The sequence below is a fragment of the Salmo salar genome, chromosome 29, assembly GCF_965601325.2.
Source record: "Salmo salar chromosome 29, fSalSal1, whole genome shotgun sequence".
NCBI lineage: Eukaryota > Metazoa > Chordata > Actinopteri > Salmoniformes > Salmonidae > Salmo > Salmo salar.
Genome location: NC_138319.1, coordinates 44,325,213 through 44,346,233, shown reverse-complemented (window position 1 = coordinate 44,346,233; position 21,021 = coordinate 44,325,213). Strand labels below are relative to the sequence as shown.

Below are 21,021 nucleotides of genomic sequence, written 5' to 3'. Positions count from 1 at the left end.
GCAGGCTGATCGTTTAGCAGGCTGATTGTGTAGCAGGCTGATCGTTTAGCAGGCTGATCGTGTAGCAGGCTGATCGTTTAGCAGGCTGATCGTTTAGCAGGCTGATCGTGTAGCAGGCTGATCGTGTAGCAGGCTGATCGTGTAGCAGGCTGATCGTGTAGCAGGCTGATCGTGTAGCAGGCTGATTGTTTAGCAGGCTGATCGTTTAGCAGGCTGATCGATTAGCATGGGCACTACAGTGTATATGTCTGGCAGTTAAACATGACAAACTGAACACACTGTGTATATACTAACATATTGTGATCAAATATGGCAGTGAGGCAACATATGAGACATTAATGACCAACATTTCACTCCAAAACCAGAGATGATTTTAGGTTTTAGGTATTTTCTCTCGCTTCATCTAAAAAATGGCCGCCATGTTTTCCGAAATATTTTAAAACGGCTAGACTGATCACAGGACCGAGATCTAAGCTCTGATTGGAGGAATATAGAAAATTACCCACTAGGTGGCGCTGCCAATCAAAACTCCCCAGATTATTATTTTAAATGTTCGTCTTCCAAAATTTCCAGTGTATCACCATGGCTTTAACCCTATTTCTTCAAAGCTAATGGTCTTCTTTAAATCTCTTTTAAACCCTATTCCCTCAAAGCTAATGGTCTTATTTAAATCTCTTTTAAAAACACATTATCAGGAACTTGCTTTCGATTGATTGTTTTGATCAAGTGATTTAAAGTAATCAAATAAATCAACAATCAAATCAAATGCAGTTTTATTTGTCAGTTGATGCAACAGGTAGAACTGACCGTGAAATGTTACTTACAATCCCTTAACCAACAAAGCGGAGTTTAAAAAAAAAATAAGCTAAAAGAAAAATAATAACACAATAAAATAACAATAACGCGGCTATATACAAGGGGTACCGGTACCGAGTCAGTGTGCAGGGGTACGAGGTAATTGAGGTAATATGTACATGTAGGTAGGGGTAAAGTGACTATGCATAGATAATAAACAGAAAGTAGCATGACCCAGAAATCCTATGTCACCACCTGGTATAGGAGGTCCTGGATGGCAGGGTGCTTGGCCCCAGTGATGTACTGGGCCGTACACACTGTCCTCTGTAGCTCCTTGTGGTTGGATGCCGAGCAGTTGCCGTACCAGGCTGTGTTGCAACCAGTCAGGATGCTCTCGATGGTGTAGCTGTAGAACTAGTATTATATTGTATGAAAAGTGCTGTATAAATATTACTATTGGTATATTAATATAATTGTTATTATTGTTGAAGGGTTCCAGCGAATCAGCTGGTTGGAAAGCTACCTGGATTACCTGACAGAACGGAACCTCTCCACTACCAGCCAATCCCGTGATAGCTTTACGCGGATGCTCCGCCTCTCCTTCCTTCGCCAGCCGCAATTCGCTCATTTTGCCGATGACATCATCTTCGCTGAGCGCGATGAAGGGGAGGAGCCAGAGATGGCAGCGTCACGTGTCTTCCTGGTTGCCAAGACAACGGAGAACAAGAGGGAGGAGATGTCCGTCCTATTGGACACGCTGAGACGTCTGTCTCTGACATCACGCGTCCGCTTTCTCATCTTCAACCCCTCCTTCGTCTACCTGGACAGGTGGGACGGGAGTGTGTGTGTGTGTGTGTGTGTGTGTGTGTGTGTGTGTGTGGTGTGTGTGTGTGTGTGTGTGTGTGTGTGTGTGTGTGTGTGTGTGTGTGTGTGTGTGTTTGTGTGAGAGGAGAGAGTCTCAACTGATCTTTCTGTCTCTCCTCCTCTTTCCCTCTCCCCCTCTGTACCTGTCTTTCTCTCTCTCCTCCTCTCTCCCTCCCCCACTTGTCTTTCTATCTCTCTCTCTCCTCCTCTTTCACTCCCCCCTTTCTACCTGTCTTTCTGTTTCTCTCCTCCTCTTTCTCTCTCCCCCCACCTGTCTTTCTGCCTCTCTCTCCTCCTCTCCCCCGCACCTGTCTTTCTGTCTCTCTCTCCTCCTCTGTCCCTCCCCCCCTCTACCATCTTTCTGTCTCTCACCTCCTCTTTCCCTCCCCCTCTCTACCTGTCTTTCCCTCTCCCCCTCTACCTAACTCTCCTCCTCTCCCCATCTCTACCTGTATTTCTGTCTCTCTCCCTCTCTTTCCCTCTCTCCCCCTCTCTCTACCTGTCTCCCCCTATTCCCCCTCTTCCTTTCTCCTCCTCTTTAACTCTCCCCCACCTTTCTACCTCTCTCCTCCTCTTTCCCTCCCCCCTCTCTACCTCTCTCTCCTCTTTACTTCTCCCCCCTCTCTCTCCTCCTATTTCCCCCTCTCTTTCCTGCTCTTTCCCTCTCTTCCCACTCTACCACTCTCTCCTCTTTCCCTCTCCCCCCTCTCTACCTCTCTCTCCTCCTCTTTCCCTCCCCCTCTCTACCCCACTCTCTACCTGTCTCCCCTCCTATTGCCCCCTCTCTACCTCTCTCTCCTCCTCTTTCCCTCCCCCTCTCTACCCCACTCTCTACCTGTCTCCCCTCCTATTGCCCCCTCTCTACCTCTCTCTCCTCCTCATTCCCTCCCCCTCTCTGCCTGTCTTTTTGTCTCTCTCTCCTCTTCTTTCCCCCCCTCTCTGTCTCTCGCTGCTCCTCTTTCCCTCTCCCCCTCTCTACCTCTCTCTCTCCTCCCCTCCCCCTCTCTACCTTTCTTTGTCTCTCGCCTCCCCTTCCCCTCTACCTGTCTTTCTGTCTGTCTCTCCTCCTCCCACCCCTCTCTACCTCTCTCTCCTCTTCTTTCCCTCTACCCCCTCTCTACCTGTCTTTCTGTATCTCTTTCCTCCTTTATCTCTCTCCCCCTCTACCTGTCGTTCTACCTCTCTCTTTCCCTCCCCCCTCTCCTCCTCTTTCCCTCTCCCCCTCCCCCTCTACCTCTCTCTCCTCCTCTTCACCTAACCCCCTCTCTACCTCTCTCTCTTCTTTCCCTCTCCCCTCTCGACCTGTCTTTCTGTCTCTCCTCCTCTTTCCCTCTCCCCCTCTACCTCTCTCTCTTCTTTCCCTCTCCCCCTCTCTACCTGTCTTTCTGTCTCTCCTCCTCTTTCCCTCTCCCTCTCTGCCTCTCTCCCCTCCTCTTTCCCTCTCCCCCCTCTCTGCCTCTCTCTCCACCTCTTTCCCTCTCACCCCCTCTCCCTCCAACTTTTTATCTTCCTTTCTCTCCATCTCTCTCTGTTTCTCTCCTCCTCTCTCTAGGTATGCTACAGCAGTGAGCTCTCCTCTGCGCCACTCCCTGATGGCGGTGTTGTTCCTGCTGGGTCTGTCGTCTCTAGCGGTGGTGGAGCCCCTAGTGGCAGTGTGGCTCAGTCTCACCCTCCTCTCTGTCCAGTTTGGTGTTCTGGGCTTCATGACTCTGTGGGGCGTGGAGCTCGACTGCGTGTCCGTGCTATGTCTGATTTCAGCACTGGGTCACTCTGCAGACTGCTGTGGTCCTCTACTGGCCACCTTCTCCTCTGGCCGGGGGGACAGCCGGACCGTGTGGGTCAGACTGGCGTTGGAGAGACATGGCGTCCCGTCTCTACAGACGTTGATCTGCTACACCGCAGCGCTGCTCCCTCTGGCCGCCGTCCGCTCCAACCTTACACGCTCGCTGTTCCGTTGCCTAGTGCTGACGGCGTTCTGCTCAGCGCTCCATGCCTTGGCCTTCCTGCCCACGCTGCTCACCTTCCTGCCACCCGCCAAGAAGACAGGAAGTAGACAGGGAGACAGAGGGGAAGGGGAGGGGCTTAGAGAGGAAGTGGAGTGTGTGGAGATGGTTGACAGCACCAGGGTGGTCGACCAGATCACCACCGTTTGACCAACAGGATGTGATGTCACAGGTTTTGATGGGGTCACCGAGGATATGTTACCATGGCTACTGGCCTCTGTTGGCTGACAACTCACGGGGTGTGGCCAATCAGAGCAAGGAATCAACATGTTGCGTTTTCACATAGAGATAGGAAGAAACGGAGGAAGAGAGAGAGAGAGAGAGAGAGAGAGAGAGAGAGAGAGAGAGAGAGAGAGAGAGAGAGAGAGAGAGAGAGAGAGAGAGAGAGAGAGAGAGAGAGAGAGAGAGAGAGAGGAGAGAGAGAGAGAGGGTGAGAAAGTCAGATGAGAGATAGATGGGGAGAGAGAAAGAAAGTGGAAGGGAGAAAAAGTCAGAGGGAGAGAGAAAGAGAGTGAGAGACAGAGTGAGACAGAGGGGGTGGAGTAAGATTGAGAAAAAACGGAGAGGTGCTTTGTTTCCATGGTTACTCTCTTCTTGCCTCTTGTTGCAGTGCCATACAGTTATCAGGACATGCCCCCCCCCCTCCATTTTTTGCAGTCTGGATCTACTGCAGACTGGATCTACTGCAGACTGGATCTACTGCAGACTGGATCTACTGCAGTCTGGATCTACTGCAGTCTGGATCTACTGCAGACTGGATCTACTGCAGACTGGATCTACTGCAGTCTGGATCTACTGAACATTGAATCTACTGCAGTCTGGATCTACTGCAGTCTGGATCTACTGCAGTCTGGATCTACTGAACATTGGATCTACTGAACACTGGATCTACTGCAGACTGGATCTACTGCAGTCTGGATCTACTGAACATTGGATCTACTGCAGACTGGATCTACTGAACACTGGATCTATTGCAGACTGGATCTACTGCAGACTGGATCTACTGCAGTCTGGATCTACTACAGTCTGGATCTACTGCAGTCTGGATCTACTGCAGTCTGGATCTACTGCAGTCTGGATCTACTGAACATTGGATCTACTGAACACTGGATCTACTGCAGACTGGATCTACTGCAGTCTGGATCTACTGAACACTGGATCTATTGCAGACTGGATCTACTGCAGACTGGATCTACTGCAGTCTGGATCTACTACAGTCTGGATCTACTGCAGACTGGATCTACTGAACACTGGATCTACTGAACACTGGATCTACTGAACACTGGATCTACTGCAGTCTGGATCTACTGCAGTCTGGATCAACTGAACACTGGATCTACTGAACACTGGATCTACTGAACACTGGATCTACTGCAGACTGGATCTACTGCACACTGGATCTACTGCAGACTGGATCTATTTCAGACAGGATCTATTGCACACTGGACCTACTGAACACTGGATCTACTGCAGACTGGATCTACTGCACACTGGAGCTACTGCAGTCTGGATCTACTGCAGACTGGATCTACTGAACACTGGATCTACTGAACACTGGATCTACTGCAGACTGGATCTACTGAACACTGGATCTACTGCAGTCTGGATCTACTGAACACTGGATCTACTGAACACTGGATCTACTGAACACTGTATCTACTGCAGATTGGATCTACTGCAGTCTGGATCTACTGAAAACTGGTTCTACTGCAGACTGGATCTACTGCAGACTGGATCTACTACAGACTGGATCTACTACAGACTGGGTCTACTGCAGACTGGATCTACTGCAGACTGGATCTACTACAGACTGGGTCTACTGCAGACTGGATCTACTGCAGACTGGATCTACTGCAGTCTGGATCTACTGAACACTGGATCTACTGCAGACTGGATCTACTGTGGTCTCACAGAGACTTTGACGTCAATAAGAGTTTCCTGTATCAATGGAGGAAAGGTTTTAGTGATGTCAGAAACCCTTCATGAGCTATTGTCCAATCAGAGACTTCTAACCCTGTATGAGAGGGATGTCAGTCAGTTGTCATAGTAACTAATGACCTGTGGAACACTGTGTATGTTACATTCACCTGTGAATCATCTGTTTATCCCAAACTACAAAAAATACCGTATCGCAGGTAATAGAGCACCAGTTATACCGTATAGAGCTCCAGAGTGGAGGTGTCATAATACCCATAAAACCTGGTGGTCAAACAGGAAAATGGTTCAAATAGTTTTCCACCATTCATTTTTTTCTCATAAGGGATTTTAAAAACACTTATAATGAGGGCTATGTTTCATGTAGGCTTACCCTGGCGTGACACTTTGATAACCATGTAAAGACAAGGTGACTTTTAGCAATATATTTGGCTCTATTTACTCTCAGATTCAAATAAAATGCTAATTAGCATCAAAGATGCATGTCATCTCTAGCTGACACATTTGCTAACAGGTATTGTGTCAATTTAAAACTTATCCAAACAGTTAACAGAATTGTCCATTTAAAGAAATGTAGCCAATGTATTCATTACTACATTTAGCTAGCATTATATAGATAATCCAGAGATTCTTACCTTTGCCTCGATTTGGCAGTCTAGTCCAGAGCATCATGGCATTTGTAGTTCTTTATGATAGCCACATTAGCAGCTAATAAGCGTTTCATTTTTTTTTGTGGGGGGGGGGGGGGTAAATATATTGATAAAAGTCACGTTGTCCTAGAGAGATCAGTTATCAAAAAGTCACACCAGAGTAGGCCTACACGAAACACAGACCTTACTTTAAGTGTTTCTATAATCCCCTATGGGAAAAAATGAATGGTGGAAAAACAATTGGAACTATTTCTCTGTTTGACTTCTAGGTTTTATAGGAGTTATGACTTATACTGTGGTACTTTATAATTAAGCAATAAGGCACGAGGGGACGTGGTATATGGCCAATATACCACGGCTAAGGGCTGTACTTATGCACGACGCATTGCGGAGGCATAGACACAGCCCTTTAGCCGTGGTATATTTTCCATATACCACAAACCCCGAGCTGCCTTATTGCTATTATAAACTGGCTACCAACGTAATTAGAGCAGTAAAAATAAATGTTTTGTCATACCTGTGGTATATGGTCTGATATACCACGGCTGTCAGCCAATCAGCATTCAGGGCTTGAACCACCCAGCTTATAACAGGTAATAAAGGACCAGTGATAGTATTACAGGTAATAGAGGACCAGTTATATCGTATTACAGGTAATAGAGGAGTAGTGATACAGTTGTACAGGTAATAGAGGAGCAGTGATAGCGTATTACAGGTAATAGAGGAGCAGTGATAGCGTATTACAGGTAATAGAGGAGCAGTGATAGCGTATTACAGGTAATAGAGGAGCAGTGATAGCATATTACAGGTAATAGAGGAGCAGTGATAGCGTATTACAGGTAATAGAGGAGCAGTGATAGCGTATTACAGGTAATAGAGGAGCAGTGATAGCGTATTACAGGTAATAGAGGAGCAGTGATAGCGTATTACAGGTAATAGAGGAGCAGTGATAGTATTACAGGTAATAGAGGAGCAGTGATAGCGTATTACAGGTAATAGAGGAGCAGTGATAGCGTATTACAGGTAATAGAGGAGCAGTGATAGCATATTACAGGTAATAGAGGAGCAGTGATAGCGTATTACAGGTAATAGAGGAGCAGTGATAGCGTATTACAGGTAATAGAGGAGCAGTGATAGCGTATTACAGGTAATAGAGGAGCAGTGATAGCGTATTACAGGTAATAGAGGAGCAGTGATAGTATTACAGGTAATAGAGGAGCAGTGATAGTATTACAGGTAATAGAGGAGCAGTGATAGTATTACAGGTGATAGAGGAGCAGTGATAGCGTATTACAGGTAATAGAGGAGCAGTAATAGCGTATTACAGGTAATAGAAGAGCAGTGATAGTATTACAGGTAATAGAGGAGCAGTTCTGTATGGTATGTATTGCAGCTAACAGAGGAGCAGTGATAGCGTATTATAGGTAATAGAGGAGCAGTGATAGCGTATTACAGGTAATAGAGGAGCAGTGATAGTATTACAGGTAATAGAGGAGCAGTGATAGTATTACAGGTAATAGAGGAGCAGTGATAGTATTACAGGTAATAGAGGAGCAGTGATAGTATTACAGGTAATAGAGGAGCAGTGATAGCGTATTACAGGTAATAGAAGAGCAGTGATAGTATTACAGGTAGTAGAGGTCAGTGATACCATATTACAGGTAATAGAAGAGCAGTGATAGCGTATTACAGGTAATAGAAGAGCAGTGATAGTATTACAGGTAGTAGAGGTCAGTGATACCATATTACAGGTAATAGAAGAGCAGTGATACAGTATTACAGCTAACAGAGGAGCAGTGATACTGTATTACAGATAATAGAGGAGCAGTGATAGCATATTACAGCTAACAGAGGAGTAGTGATACCATATTACAGGTAATAGAGGAGCAGTGATAGTATTACAGATAATAGAAGAGCAGTGATAGTATTACAGGTAATAGAGGAGCAGTGATAGTATTACAGATAATAGAGGAGCAGTGATAGTATTACAGATAATAGAGGAGCAGTGATAGTATTACAGATAATAGAGGAGCAGTGATAATGTGTTACAGGTAATAGAAGAGCAGTGATACAGTATTACAGGTAATAGAGGAGCAGTGATGGTATTACAGGTAATAGAGGAGCAGTGATAGTATTACAGATAATAGAGGAGCAGTGATAATGTGTTACAGGTAATAGAAGAGCAGTGATACAGTATTACAGGTAATAGAGGAGCAGTGGTGTACGGCATGTATTACAGATAATAGAGGAGCATTGATGCCGTATTACAGTTAATAGAAGAGCAGTGATAGTATTACAGGTAATAGAAGAGCTGTGATAGTATTACAGGTAATAGAAGAGCAGTGATAGTGTTAGAGATAGTGAAGGAGCAGTGCTGTACTTATGTATTACAGCTAACAGAGGAGCAGTGCTACCATATTACAGGTAATAGAGGAACAATATTACCATATTACAGGTAATAGAGGAGCTGCTGCAGAGCTAATAATTATGATTATGGAGTCAAAAATATTCTAAATACTTTACAGACTTTAGAAATACAGCAACAACAGGAACATCTGCACTCAGAAATCAGACTAATGAATAAAATGAAATGTTTTTGAATCCTAAATCGACCCTTAGCCCCTGTTTCATAGGCCTATGCACTCCAGTATTCCAGTGCAGTACTGTATATCACCCTATTCTTTACATAGTGCACTACTTTTGGCCTGAACTCTGGATTAGGGACTTCTACAGGGATCTGTCTTGTGTTCTGTTGATGTTTCTGTTGGCTAGAAGAATAAAGACACACATGTTTCTGGGTCTTGGTGTCTTTTAGTGTGTGACGGACACTCACACACACACACACACACCCTAGTGTAGACTAGAAGATGTGATGGCCTCAGGTACCTTGTGTTGTTTGTATTCAGTTGTGATGTCACATTCATACTGCAGACTGGAGGGAAAAGAGAATGCGAGCATCTACCGGTTGGATCACTTCTCTACCGGTTGGATCAATTCTCTACCGGTTGGATCAATTCTCTACCGGTTGGATCACTTCTCTACCGGTTGGATCAATTCTCTACCGGTTGGATCACTTCTCTACCGGTTGGATCAATTCTCTACCGGTTGGATCACTTCTCTACCGGTTGGATCAATTCTCTACCGGTTGGATCAATTCTCTACCGGTTGGATCACTTCTCTACCGGTTGGATCACTTCTCTACCGGTTGGATCACTTCTCTACCGGTTGGATCAATTCTCTACCGGGTTGGATCACTTCTCTACCGGTTGGATCAATTCTCTACCGGTTGGATCACTTCTCTACCGGTTGGATCAACTTCTCTACCGGTTGGATCAATTCTCTACACCGGTTGGATCATTTCTCTACCGGTTGGATCACTTCTCTACCGGTTGGATCAATTCTCTACCGGATGGATCAATTCTCTACCGGTTGGATCACTTCTCTACCGGTTGGATCACTTCTATCAATCTAACTCTTCATATTAATGCACCTCACTTTGTCTGTACATTACCTCTCTCTCGCTCTCTTTGTCTACCTCTCTCTTGTTCTCCAGCTGTCTCTCTCTCTCTTTGTCTACCTCTCTCTCTTGTTCTCCAGCTGTCTCTCTCTCTCTTTGTCTACCTCTCTCTCTCGTTCTCCAGCTGTCTCTCTCTCTCTTTGTCTACCTCTCTCTCTCGTTCTCCAGCTGTCTCTCTCTCTCTTTGTCTACCTCTCTCTCTTGTTCTCCAGCTGTCTCTCTCTCTCTTTGTCTACCTCTCTCTCTCGTTCTCCAGCTGTCTCTCTCTCTCTTTGTCTACCTCTCTCTCTCGTTCTCCAGCTGTCTCTCTCTCTCTTTGTCTACCTCTCTCTCTCGTTCTCCAGCTGTCTCTCTCTCTCTTTGTCTACCTCTCTCTCTCGTTCTCCAGCTGTCTCTCTCTCTCTTTGTCTACCTCTCTCTCTCGTTCTCTAGCTGTCTCTCTATCTCAAATCAAATTGTGTTTGTCACATACACGTGTTTAGCAGATGTTATTACGGGTGTAGCAAAATGTTTCTGTTTCTAGCTCCAACAGAGCGGTCATATCGAACAATTCACAACAATACACACAATCTAAAGTAAAAGAATGGAATTAAGAATATATAAATATTTGGACAAGCTATGTCAGAGCGGTATAGACTAAGATACAGTAGAATAGGATAGAATACAGTATATACAGTTGAAGTTGGAAGTTTACATACACTTAGGTTGGAGTCATTAAAACTTGTTTTTCAACCACTCCACAAATGTCTTGTTAACAAACTATAGTTTTGGCAAGTCGGTTAGGACATCTACTTTGTGCATGACACAAGTCATTTTTCCAACAATTGTTTACAGACAGATTATTTCACTTATAATTCACTGTATCACAATTCCAGTGGGTCAGAAGTTTACATACACTAAGTTGACTGTGCCTTTAAACAACTTGGAAAATTCTAGAAAATGATGTCATGGCTTCAGAAGCTTGAGTCTAATTGACATCATTTGAGTCAATTGGAGGTGTACCTGTGGATGTATTTTAAAGCCTACCTTCAAACCTTCAGTGCCTCTTGTCTTGACATCATGGGAAAATCTAAAGAAATCAGCCAAGAAAATGGTAGACCTCCACAAGTCCGGTTCATCCTTGGGAGCAATTTCCAAACGCCTGAAGGTACCATGTTCATCTGTACAAACAATACTACGCAAGTATAAACACCATGGGTGTCACATGGGATGACGCTGGAGAGACTAAGCAGGTAAGGGGAGTCAAACATTTAATAAGGAATGGACATGGAACGAGACAGGAACAGTGTCAGCGAGATGCAGGGCAGCCTGGCGCCCTCAAGCGCCCTGGGGGAGGGAGTGGCAGCAGACCTGACAAATGTCAGGAATTGTGAAAACTGAGTTTAAATATATTTGGCTAAGGTGCATGTAAACTTCCAACTTCAACTGTACTTATGAGATGAATAATGCAAAATATATAAACATTATCATCTGACTCTTTCTCTCAAGTCAATTTCAATTTAAGAGTTTTTTTGGCATGGGAAACATATGTTTACATTGCCAAAGTAAGTGAAATAGATCATAAACAAAAGTGAAATAAACAATACACATTTTTACAGTAAGCATTACACTCACAAAAGTTACAAAATAATAAAGACAATTCAAATGTCATATTATGTGCAAATAGTTAAAGTAACAAAGGGAAAATAAATAAACATAAATATGGATTGTATTTACAATGGTGTTTCTTTCTATCTGTATTTATTATGGATCCCCGTTAGTTCCTGTTGCCAAGGCAGCAGCTACTCTTCCTGGGGTTTATTATGGATCCCCGTTAGTTCCTGCCAAGGCAGCAGCTACTCTTCCTGGGGTTTATTATGGATCCCCGTTAGTTCCTGTTGCCAAGGCAGCAGCTACTCTTCCTGGGGTTTATTATGGATCCCCGTTAGTTCCTGCCAAGGCAGCAGCTACTCTTCCTGGGGTTTATTATGGATCCCCGTTAGTTCCTGTTGCCAAGGCAGCAGCTACTCTTCCTGGGGTTTATTATGGATCCCCGTTAGTTCCTGTTGCCAAGGCAGCAGCTACTCTTCCTGGGGTTTATTATGGATCCCCGTTAGTTCCTGCCAAGGCAGCAGCTACTCTTCCTGGGGTTTATTATGGATCCCCATTAGTTCCTGTTGCCAAGGCAGCAGCTACTCTTCCTGGGGTTTATTATGGATCCCCGTTAGTTCCTGCCAAGGCAGCAGCTACTCTTCCTGGGGTTTATTATGGATCCCCATTAGTTCCTGTTGCCAAGGCAGCAGCTACTCTTCCTGGGGTTTATTATGGATCCCCGTTAGTTCCTGCCAAGGCAGCAGCTACTCTTCCTGGGGTTTATTATGGATCCCCGTTACTTCCTGTCAAGACAGCAGCTACTCTTCCTGGGGTTTATTATGGATCCCCGTTAGTTCCTGCCAAGGCAGCAGCTTCTCTTCCTGGGGTTTATTATGGATCCCCGTTAGTTCCTGCCAAGGCAGCAGCTACTCTTCCTGGGGTTTATTATGGATCCCCGTTAGTTCCTGCCAAGGCAGCAGCTACTCTTCCTGGGGTTTATTATGGATCCCCGTTAGTTCCTGCCAAGGCAGCAGCTACTCTTCCTGGGGTTTATTATGGATCCCCGTTAGTTCCTGCCAAGGCAGCAGCTACTCTTCCTGGGGTTTATTATGGATCCCCGTTAGTTCCTGCCAAGGCAGCAGCTACTCTTCCTGGGGTTTATTATGGATCCCCGTTAGTTCCTGCCAAGGCAGCAGCTACTCTTCCTGGGGTTTATTATGGATCCCCATTAGTTCCTGCCAAGGCAGCAGCTACTCTTCCTGGGGTTTATTATGGATCCCCGTTAGTTCCTGCCAAGGCAGCAGCTACTCTTCCTGGGGTTTATTATGGATCCCTATTAGTTCCTGCCAAGGCAGCAGCTACTCTTCCTGGGGTTTATTATGGATCCCCGTTAGTTCCTGCCAAGGCAGCAGCTACTCTTCCTGGGGTTTATTATGGATCCCCGTTAGTTCCTGCCAAGGCAGCAGCTACTCTTCCTGGGGTTTATTATGGATCCCCATTAGTTCCTGCCAAGGCAGCAGCTACTCTTCCTGGGGTTTATTATGGATCCCCATTAGTTCCTGCCAAGGCAGCAGCTACTCTTCCTGGGGTTTATTAGGGATCCCCATTAGTTCCTGCCAAGGCAGCAGCTACTCTTCCTGGGGTTTATTATGGATCCCCGTTAGTTCCTGCCAAGGCAGCAGCTACTCTTCCTGGGGTTTATTATGGATCCCCGTTAGTTCCTGCCAAGGCAGCAGCTACTCTTCCTGGGGTTTATTATGGATCCCCATTAGTTCCTGCCAAGGCAGCAGCTACTCTTCCTGGGGTTTATTATGGATCCCCATTAGTTCCTGCCAAGGCAGCAGCTACTCTTCCTGGGGTTTATTATGGATCCCCGTTAGTTCCTGCCAAGGCAGCAGCTACTCTTCCTGGGGTTTATTATGGATCCCCATTAGTTCCTGCCAAGGCAGCAGCTACTCTTCCTGGGGTTTATTATGGATCCCCATTAGTTCCTGCCAAGGCAGCAGCTACTCTTCCTGGGGTTTATTATGGATCCCCATTAGTTCCTGCCAAGGCAGCAGCTACTCTTCCTGGGGTTTATTATGGATCCCCGTTAGTTCCTGCCAAGGCAGCAGCTACTCTTCCTGGGGTTTATTATGGATCCCCATTAGTTCCTGCCAAGGCAGCAGCTACTCTTCCTGGGGTTTATTATGGATCCCCATTAGTTCCTGTCAAGGCAGCAGCTACTCTTCCTGGGGTTTATTATGGATCCCCATTAGTTCCTGCCAAGGCAGCAGCTACTCTTCCTGGGGTTTATTATGGATCCCCATTAGTTCCTGCCAAGGCAGCAGCTACTCTTCCTGGGGTTTATTATGGATCCCCGTTAGTTCCTGCCAAGGCAGCAGCTACTCTTCCTGGGGTTTATTATGGATCCCCGTTAGTTCCTGCCAAGGCAGCAGCTACTCTTCCTGGGGTTTATTATGGATCCCCATTAGTTCCTGTCAAGGCAGCAGCTACTCTTCCTGGGGTTTATTATGGATCCCTATTAGTTCCTGCCAAGGCAGCAGCTACTCTTCCTGGGGTTTATTATGGATCCCCATTAGTTCCTGCCAAGGCAGCAGCTACTCTTCCTGGGGTTTATTATGGATCCCCGTTAGTTCCTGCCAAGGCAGCAGCTACTCTTCCTGGGGTTTATTATGGATCCCCGTTAGTTCCTGCCAAGGCAGCAGCTACTCTTCCTGGGGTTTATTATGGATCCCCGTTAGTTCCTGCCAAGACAGCAGCTACTCTTCCTGGGGTTTATTATGGATCCCCATTAGTTCCTGCCAAGGCAGCAGCTACTCTTCCTGGGGTTTATTATGGATCCCCGTTAGTTCCTGCCAAGGCAGCAGCTACTCTTCCTGGGGTTTATTATGGATCCCCGTTAGTTCCTGCCAAGGCAGCAGCTACTCTTCCTGGGGTTTATTATGGATCCCCGTTAGTTCCTGCCAAGGCAGCAGCTACTCTTCCTGGGGTTTATTATGGATCCCCGTTAGTTCCTGCCAAGGCAGCAGCTACTCTTCCTGGGGTTTATTATGGATCCCCGTTAGTTCCTGCCAAGGCAGCAGCTACTCTTCCTGGGGTTTATTATGGATCCCCGTTAGTTCCTGCCAAGGCAGCAGCTACTCTTCCTGGGGTTTATTATGGATCCCCATTAGTTCCTGCCAAGGCAGCAGCTACTCTTCCTGGGGGTTTATTATGGATCCCCATTAGTTCCTGCCAAGGCAGCAGCTACTCTTCCTGGGGTTTATTATGGATCCCCGTTAGTTCCTGCCAAGGCAGCAGCTACTCTTCCTGGGGTTTATTATGGATCCCCGTTAGTTCCTGCCAAGGCAGCAGCTACTCTTCCTGGGGTTTATTATGGATCCCCGTTAGTTCCTGCCAAGGCAGCAGCTACTCTTCCTGGGGGTTTATTATGGATCCCCATTAGTTCCTGTCAAGGCAGCAGCTACTCTTCCTGGGGGTTTATTATGGATCCCCATTAGTTCCTGCCAAGGCAGCAGCTACTCTTCCTGGGGTTTATTATGGATCCCCGTTAGTTCCTGTCCAAGGCAGCAGCTACTCTTCCTGGGGTTTATTATGGATCCCCGTTAGTTCCTGCCAAGGCAGCAGCTACTCTTCCTGGGGTTTATTATGGATCCCCGTTAGTTCCTGCCAAGGCAGCAGCTACTCTTCCTGGGGTTTATTATGGATCCCCGTTAGTTCCTGCCAAGGCAGCAGCTACTCTTCCTGGGGTTTATTATGGATCCCCGTTAGTTCCTGCCAAGGCAGCAGCTACTCTTCCTGGGGTTTATTATGGATCCCCGTTAGTTCCTGCCAAGGCAGCAGCTACTCTTCCTGGGGTTTATTATGGATCCCCGTTAGTTCCTGCCAAGGCAGCAGCTACTCTTCCTGGGGTTTATTATGGATCCCCATTACTTCCTGCAAAGACAGCAGCTACTCTTCCTGGGGTCCAGCAAAATGAAGGCAGGTATACAATTTTAAAACATTACAATACATTCATTACAGAATTCACAACACACTAAGTGCCCTCAGGCCCCTACTCCACTCCCACATATCTACAATACACTGTGTTCCCTCAGGCCCCTACTCCACTACCACATATCTACAATACACTGTGTTCCCTCAGGCCCCTACTCCACCACTACCACATATCTACAATACACTGTGTTCCCTCAGGCCCCTACTCCACTCCCACATATCTACAACACACTGAGTGCCCTCAGGCCCCTACTCCACTACCACATATCTACAACACACTGTGTTCCCTCATGCCCCTACTCCACTCCCACATATCTACAATACACTGTGTTCCCTCAGGCCCCTACTCCACTACCACATATCTACAATACACTGTGTTCCCTCAGGCCCCTACTCCACTACCACATATCTACAATACACTGTGTTCCCTCAGGCCCCTACTCCACTACCACATATCTACAATACACTGTGTTCCCTCAGGCCCCTACTCCACTACCACATATCTACAATACACTGTGTTCCCTCAGGCCCCTACTCCACTCCCACATATCTACAACTGTCACGACATCTGCCGGAGTCGGTCCCTCTCCTTGTTCGAGCGGCGTTCGGCGGTCGACGTCACCGGCCTTCTAGCCGTCACTGACACCCACTTTTCATTTTCCATTTGTTTTGTCTTTGGTTTATTTCACACCTGGTTTTTAAGTCCCCCATTACATGTTCATTATTTAACCCTCTGGTTTCCCCCATGTTTGTGTGCGTGTTTGTTTTATTGTAAGGCTGTATCTGACGGCTGGTATATTTTTACCGGGTTTTGTTATTACTCCCGTTTATTTCATGGTACCGGTATTTTTCCAGCACCATAGTATTGTGTTTATACTGGTGTTATCTTGAATTAAATACCTTGTCCACGCATCTCTCCTGCGCCTGACTCCTTTCACCAGTTACCCACAGCCTTGACAACAACGCAAAATCCATGTGCATGTGTCTGTGCCTATGTTTGTGTTACTTCACAGTCCTTCACAGTCATGTATAGTGCGTATGTTATCGTGTGTGTGTGTGTGTGTGTGTGTGTGTGTGCGTGTGTGTGTGTGTGTGTGTGTGTGTGTGTGTGTGTGTGTGTGTGTGTGTGTGTGTGTGTGTGTGTGTGTGTGTGTGTGTGTGTGTGTGTGTGTGTGTGTGTGTGTGTGTCTATGTTTGTGTTACTTCACAGTCCCTGTTGTTCCATAAGGTGTATTTTTCCCTGTTGTTTAAATCTGATTCTACTGCTGCATCAGTTAACTGATGTGGAATAGAGTTCCATGTAGTCATGGCTCTATGTATTACTGTGCGCCTCCCATAGTCTGTTCTGGACTTGGGGACTGTGAAGAGACCTCTGGTGGCATGTCTTGTGGGGTATGCATGGGTGTCTGAGCTGTGTGCTAGTCATTTAAACAGACAGCTCAGTGCTTTCAACATGTCAATACCTCTCACAAATAGCAGTAGTGATGAAGTCAATCTCTCCTCCACTTTGAGGCATGAGAGATTTACCTGCAAATTATTCATGTTTGCTCTCTGTGTACATCCAAGGACCAGCCGTGCTGCCTTGTTCTGAGCCAATTGCAATTTTCCTAAGTCTCTCTATGTGGCACCTTACCACATGACTGAACAGTAGTTCAGGTGCGACAAAACTAGAGCATATTATTTTTGTCTTACTGAGATTTACTGTCTGGTCCCAGGTTTGACAGAATTTGCATCCCTGTCTTAGCCCACGGCCCTGTGGAAAGAAATGTGTGGGTTTTTTGCCAATTTGTGTACATGGATTTTATAATGTTGTATGTTTTTCCATCAACACAACTTCCCATCCATTTGTACAGCAGACCCTCAGACCCTCAGGCCAAACTGAGTGAAAAGCTTTTTTGAAATCAACAAAGCATGAGAAGACTTTGCATTTGTTTTGGTTTGTTTGTTTGTCAGTTATGGTGTGCAGGGTGAATACGTGGTCTGTCGTACGGTAATTTAGTAAAAAAAAACTATTTGACATTTGCTCAGTACATTGTTTTCACTGAGAAAATGTACAAGTCTGCTGTTAATGATAATGCAGAGGATTTCCCCAAGGTTGCTGTTGAAGCATATCCCACAGTAGTTATTGGGGTCAAATTTGTCTCCACTTTTGTGGATTGGGGTGATCAGTACTTGATTCCAAATATTGGGGAAGATGCCAGAGCTGAGGATTATGTTAAAGAGTTTATGTATAGCCAATTGGAATCTGTGGTCTGTGATATTTGATCATTTCATTGAGGAAACCATCAACACCACAGGCCTTTTTGGGTTGGAGGGTTTTTATTTTGTCCTGTAGTTCATTCAATGTAGTTGGAGAATCCAGTGGGTTCTGGTCGTCTTTAATAGTTGACTCTAAGATTTGTATTTGATCATGTTTTTGCTGTTTGTTCTTTGTTAAAGAGCCAAACATATTGGAGAAGTGGTTTACCCAGACATCTCTGTTTTGGATAGATAACTCTTCGTGTCATCGTTTGTTTAGTGTTTTCCAATGTTCCCAGAAGTGGTTGGATTCTATGGATTCTTCCATCACATTGAGCTGATTTCTGACGTGCTGTTCCTTCTTTTTCTGTAGTGTATTCCCATATTGTTTTAGTGATTCACCATAGTGAAGGCAAAGGTTCTCTGGGTCTCTATGTTTCTCAATTTCTTTGTTAGGTTTTCACATTCTTCATCAAACCATTTGTCATTCTTGTTCATTTGCTTAGGTTTTCTGTTTGAATTTTTTTTTATTTGATAGGGAAGTTGAGAGCTCAAATGTACTGTCTAGGTTTAGTTAACGCCTTCACTATTACAGTGAATCGTTTTGTCCAAGAAGTTGCCTAAAAGGGATTGAATTTGTTGTTGCCCAATTGTTTTTGGTAGGTTTCCACAATACTTTCCTTCCATCTATAGCGTTTCTTAATATTATTCAGATCCTTTGGCATTGATGCCTCATGACTGAGTATTGCTCTTTTCAGGTAGACTGATTTTACTGCGATACCCAGTAGTTCCTGCCAAGGCAGCAGCTACTCTTCCTGGGGTCCAGCAAAATTAAGGCAGTTATACAATTTTAAAAACATTACAATACATTCATTACAGATTTCACAACACATTAAGTGCCCTCGGGCCCCTACTCCACTACCACATATCTACAACACAAAATCCATGTGTACGTGTGTGTATAGTGCATATGTGTAATGGTCGTCGTAGTAATTGGACCAAGGCGCAGCGGGTTGAGTGCTCATCTTAACTTTTATTGTGAACACGACTAATAAACAAAACAATAAACGAACGAACAGTCTTGTAGGCTCACACAGCAGTACAAAGAACAACCTCCCACAATTCCCAAAACAAACATACTCCTAATTATAGGATCTTCAATCAGAGGCAACGATAACCAGCTGCCTCCAATTGAAGGCCCCAATCCCAAATACTAAACATAGAAATAAACACCCTAGAAACAGACATAGAACTATACAACATAGAACTAAACCAAAAACCCCGGAAACATAAATCAAACACCCCTCTACATAAACACACACTCAAAACCATATAAAACAAATACCCCCTGCCACGTCCTGACCAAACTATGATTACAAATAACCCCTTTACCAGTCAGGACGTGACAGTATGTTATCGTGTGTGTCTATGCATCTGTATGTGCCAATGTTTGTGTTGCTTCACAGTCCCGCTGTTTCATATGGTGTGTTTTTTTAACCTGTTTTTTAAAATCTGATTCTACTGCTGCATCAGTTACCTGATGTGGAATAGAGTTCCAATAGGTCCACTGATGATGCAAACGCCAATTCCTTATCCCATCTTGACAAGAGGAATACCTATGTAAGAATGCTGTTCATTGACTACAGCTCAGCATGTAACACCATAGTACCCTCCAAACTCATCATTAAGCTGTAGGCCCTGGGTCTGAACCCCGCCCTGTGCAATTGGGTCCTGGACTTCCTGACGGGCCGCCCCCAGGTGGTGAAGGTAGGAAACAACATCTCCACCCCGCTGATCCTCAACACTGGGGCCCCACAAAAAAACTATTGAATCCATTTTAAAACAAGGCTGTAACGTAACAAAATGTGGAAAAATTCTAAGGGTCTGAATACTTTCCAAAGGCGCTGTGTAATATATATATATATAATAATGAAACCCTGGTTGTGATGTAGGCAACAGATCACAATTCAGGGAATCCCCATTCCCCATTGAGCTCATTTTTGGAAATGGCAAGTTCACTTTCTCATCCATAAACGCATATCAAATGCCAGTGTGCTGTCCAGCAGCTCACACCAGCAGGATGAGGGCCTCTTCATTAGGAGACCATCTGACCTTTACTAGGCTGTCCAGCAGCTCACACCAGCAGGATGAGGGCCTTCTCATTAGGAAACCATCTGACCTTTACTAGGCTGTCCAGCAGCTCACACCAGCAGGATGAGGGCCTCTTCATTAGGAGACCATCTGACCTTTACTAGGCTGTCCAGCAGCTCACACCAGCAGGATGAGGGCCTTCTCATTAGGAGACCATCTGACCTTTACTAGGCTGTCCAGCAGCTCACACCAGCAGGATGAGGGCCTCTTCATTAGGAGACCATCTGACCTTTACTAGGCTGTCCAGCAGCTCACACCAGCAGGATGAGGACCTTCTCATTAGGAGGGAGGTCCAACGAACAATTGAAATATTATTCCTACGGGGACACCTGTACATTTGGCAGCCAGCACACATGATCATTATAGCCTTTTATCATATAGACGTTGAAATATCCTCATGTCTAGAATAAAAACCTCCAGAATTACAGGGGACAGTTTATAAAAACGAATCCAGTGTGAATCTTCTGGAATAATAATGACATAACCAACATCTCTAGTAATACTATAGCTGTCTCTCTCTCTCTCTCCCCCCTTTAAACTTTCCTTGTCAATTCATTTATTTTAGCATTAGTATATGCTATAATGGAGCCTAGACCTACTTTCTGATGGACTACAGCTAATTATTAGAATCAGGTGTGCTTGATTAAGGTTGGAGTGAAAACCCACAGGACGGTAGCTCTCCAGGAACAGGGTTGGAGAGCCCTGTGTTAGAGTGGGTGCGTGCGTGCGTGCGTGCGTGAGTTTGCTAATTCTCTCCATGTCCATTTAAAAACGTTCCTAAAGTAGTCTGAACTCTTAATAAGAGAGAACTGAAATTAGCATATATTTATATTTGTATGCAAATTATCAACATCTGTGTGAGGAATGGTGACAGTTCTGCGTTTCCTTCCTGTCAATTAATGGGATTCAACTGAAGCGAATGTAGTTTGCTAATATTTGCTCATATTTTCCATATTATTGTATCTCTTTCTCATTACGGAGTCCTCTCTAGCCACTTTGAAAAACATTATCTTGCATTGACACTGCCTTCTCACAAGAGAATGAAGCAGTAGTTGTAATGGTATTGTTTGTTGTTCTTAATATAATAATTCTATATTGCGCCAGATTTGTGCACACCCCGTGTTCAATAATGTTATCATGGAAAATATGAATGTTGTTTACTACCAATCAGCAACTGCGCTGTAAATCGTCGTGGAATGTTAGCTAAAGAGTGGAATGTCAGCTAAAGACAGGCTAGTGTTCTGGCAGCATTGTGTTCACTGACAGATTTGTCGTGATTCCCGGGCTATATGCCTCG

The 21,021-nt window shown here is 45.2% G+C and overlaps 1 protein-coding gene across 1 annotated transcript in view; it reads left to right on the top strand.

Moving 5' to 3' along the window:
- The window catches only part of ptchd1 (patched domain containing 1), a 65,439-nt gene extending 61,433 nt beyond the window's left edge, over nt 1-4,006 (top strand). Inside the window, exons 11-12 of the mRNA XM_045710973.2 lie at nt 1,287-1,623; nt 3,212-4,006. Coding sequence (XP_045566929.1) covers nt 1,287-1,623; nt 3,212-3,812 — 938 coding nt within the window. The 3' untranslated portion in view covers nt 3,813-4,006. The remainder of the gene's footprint in view (nt 1-1,286; nt 1,624-3,211) is intronic.
- Nucleotides 4,007-21,021: the final 17,015 nt, after the last annotated feature.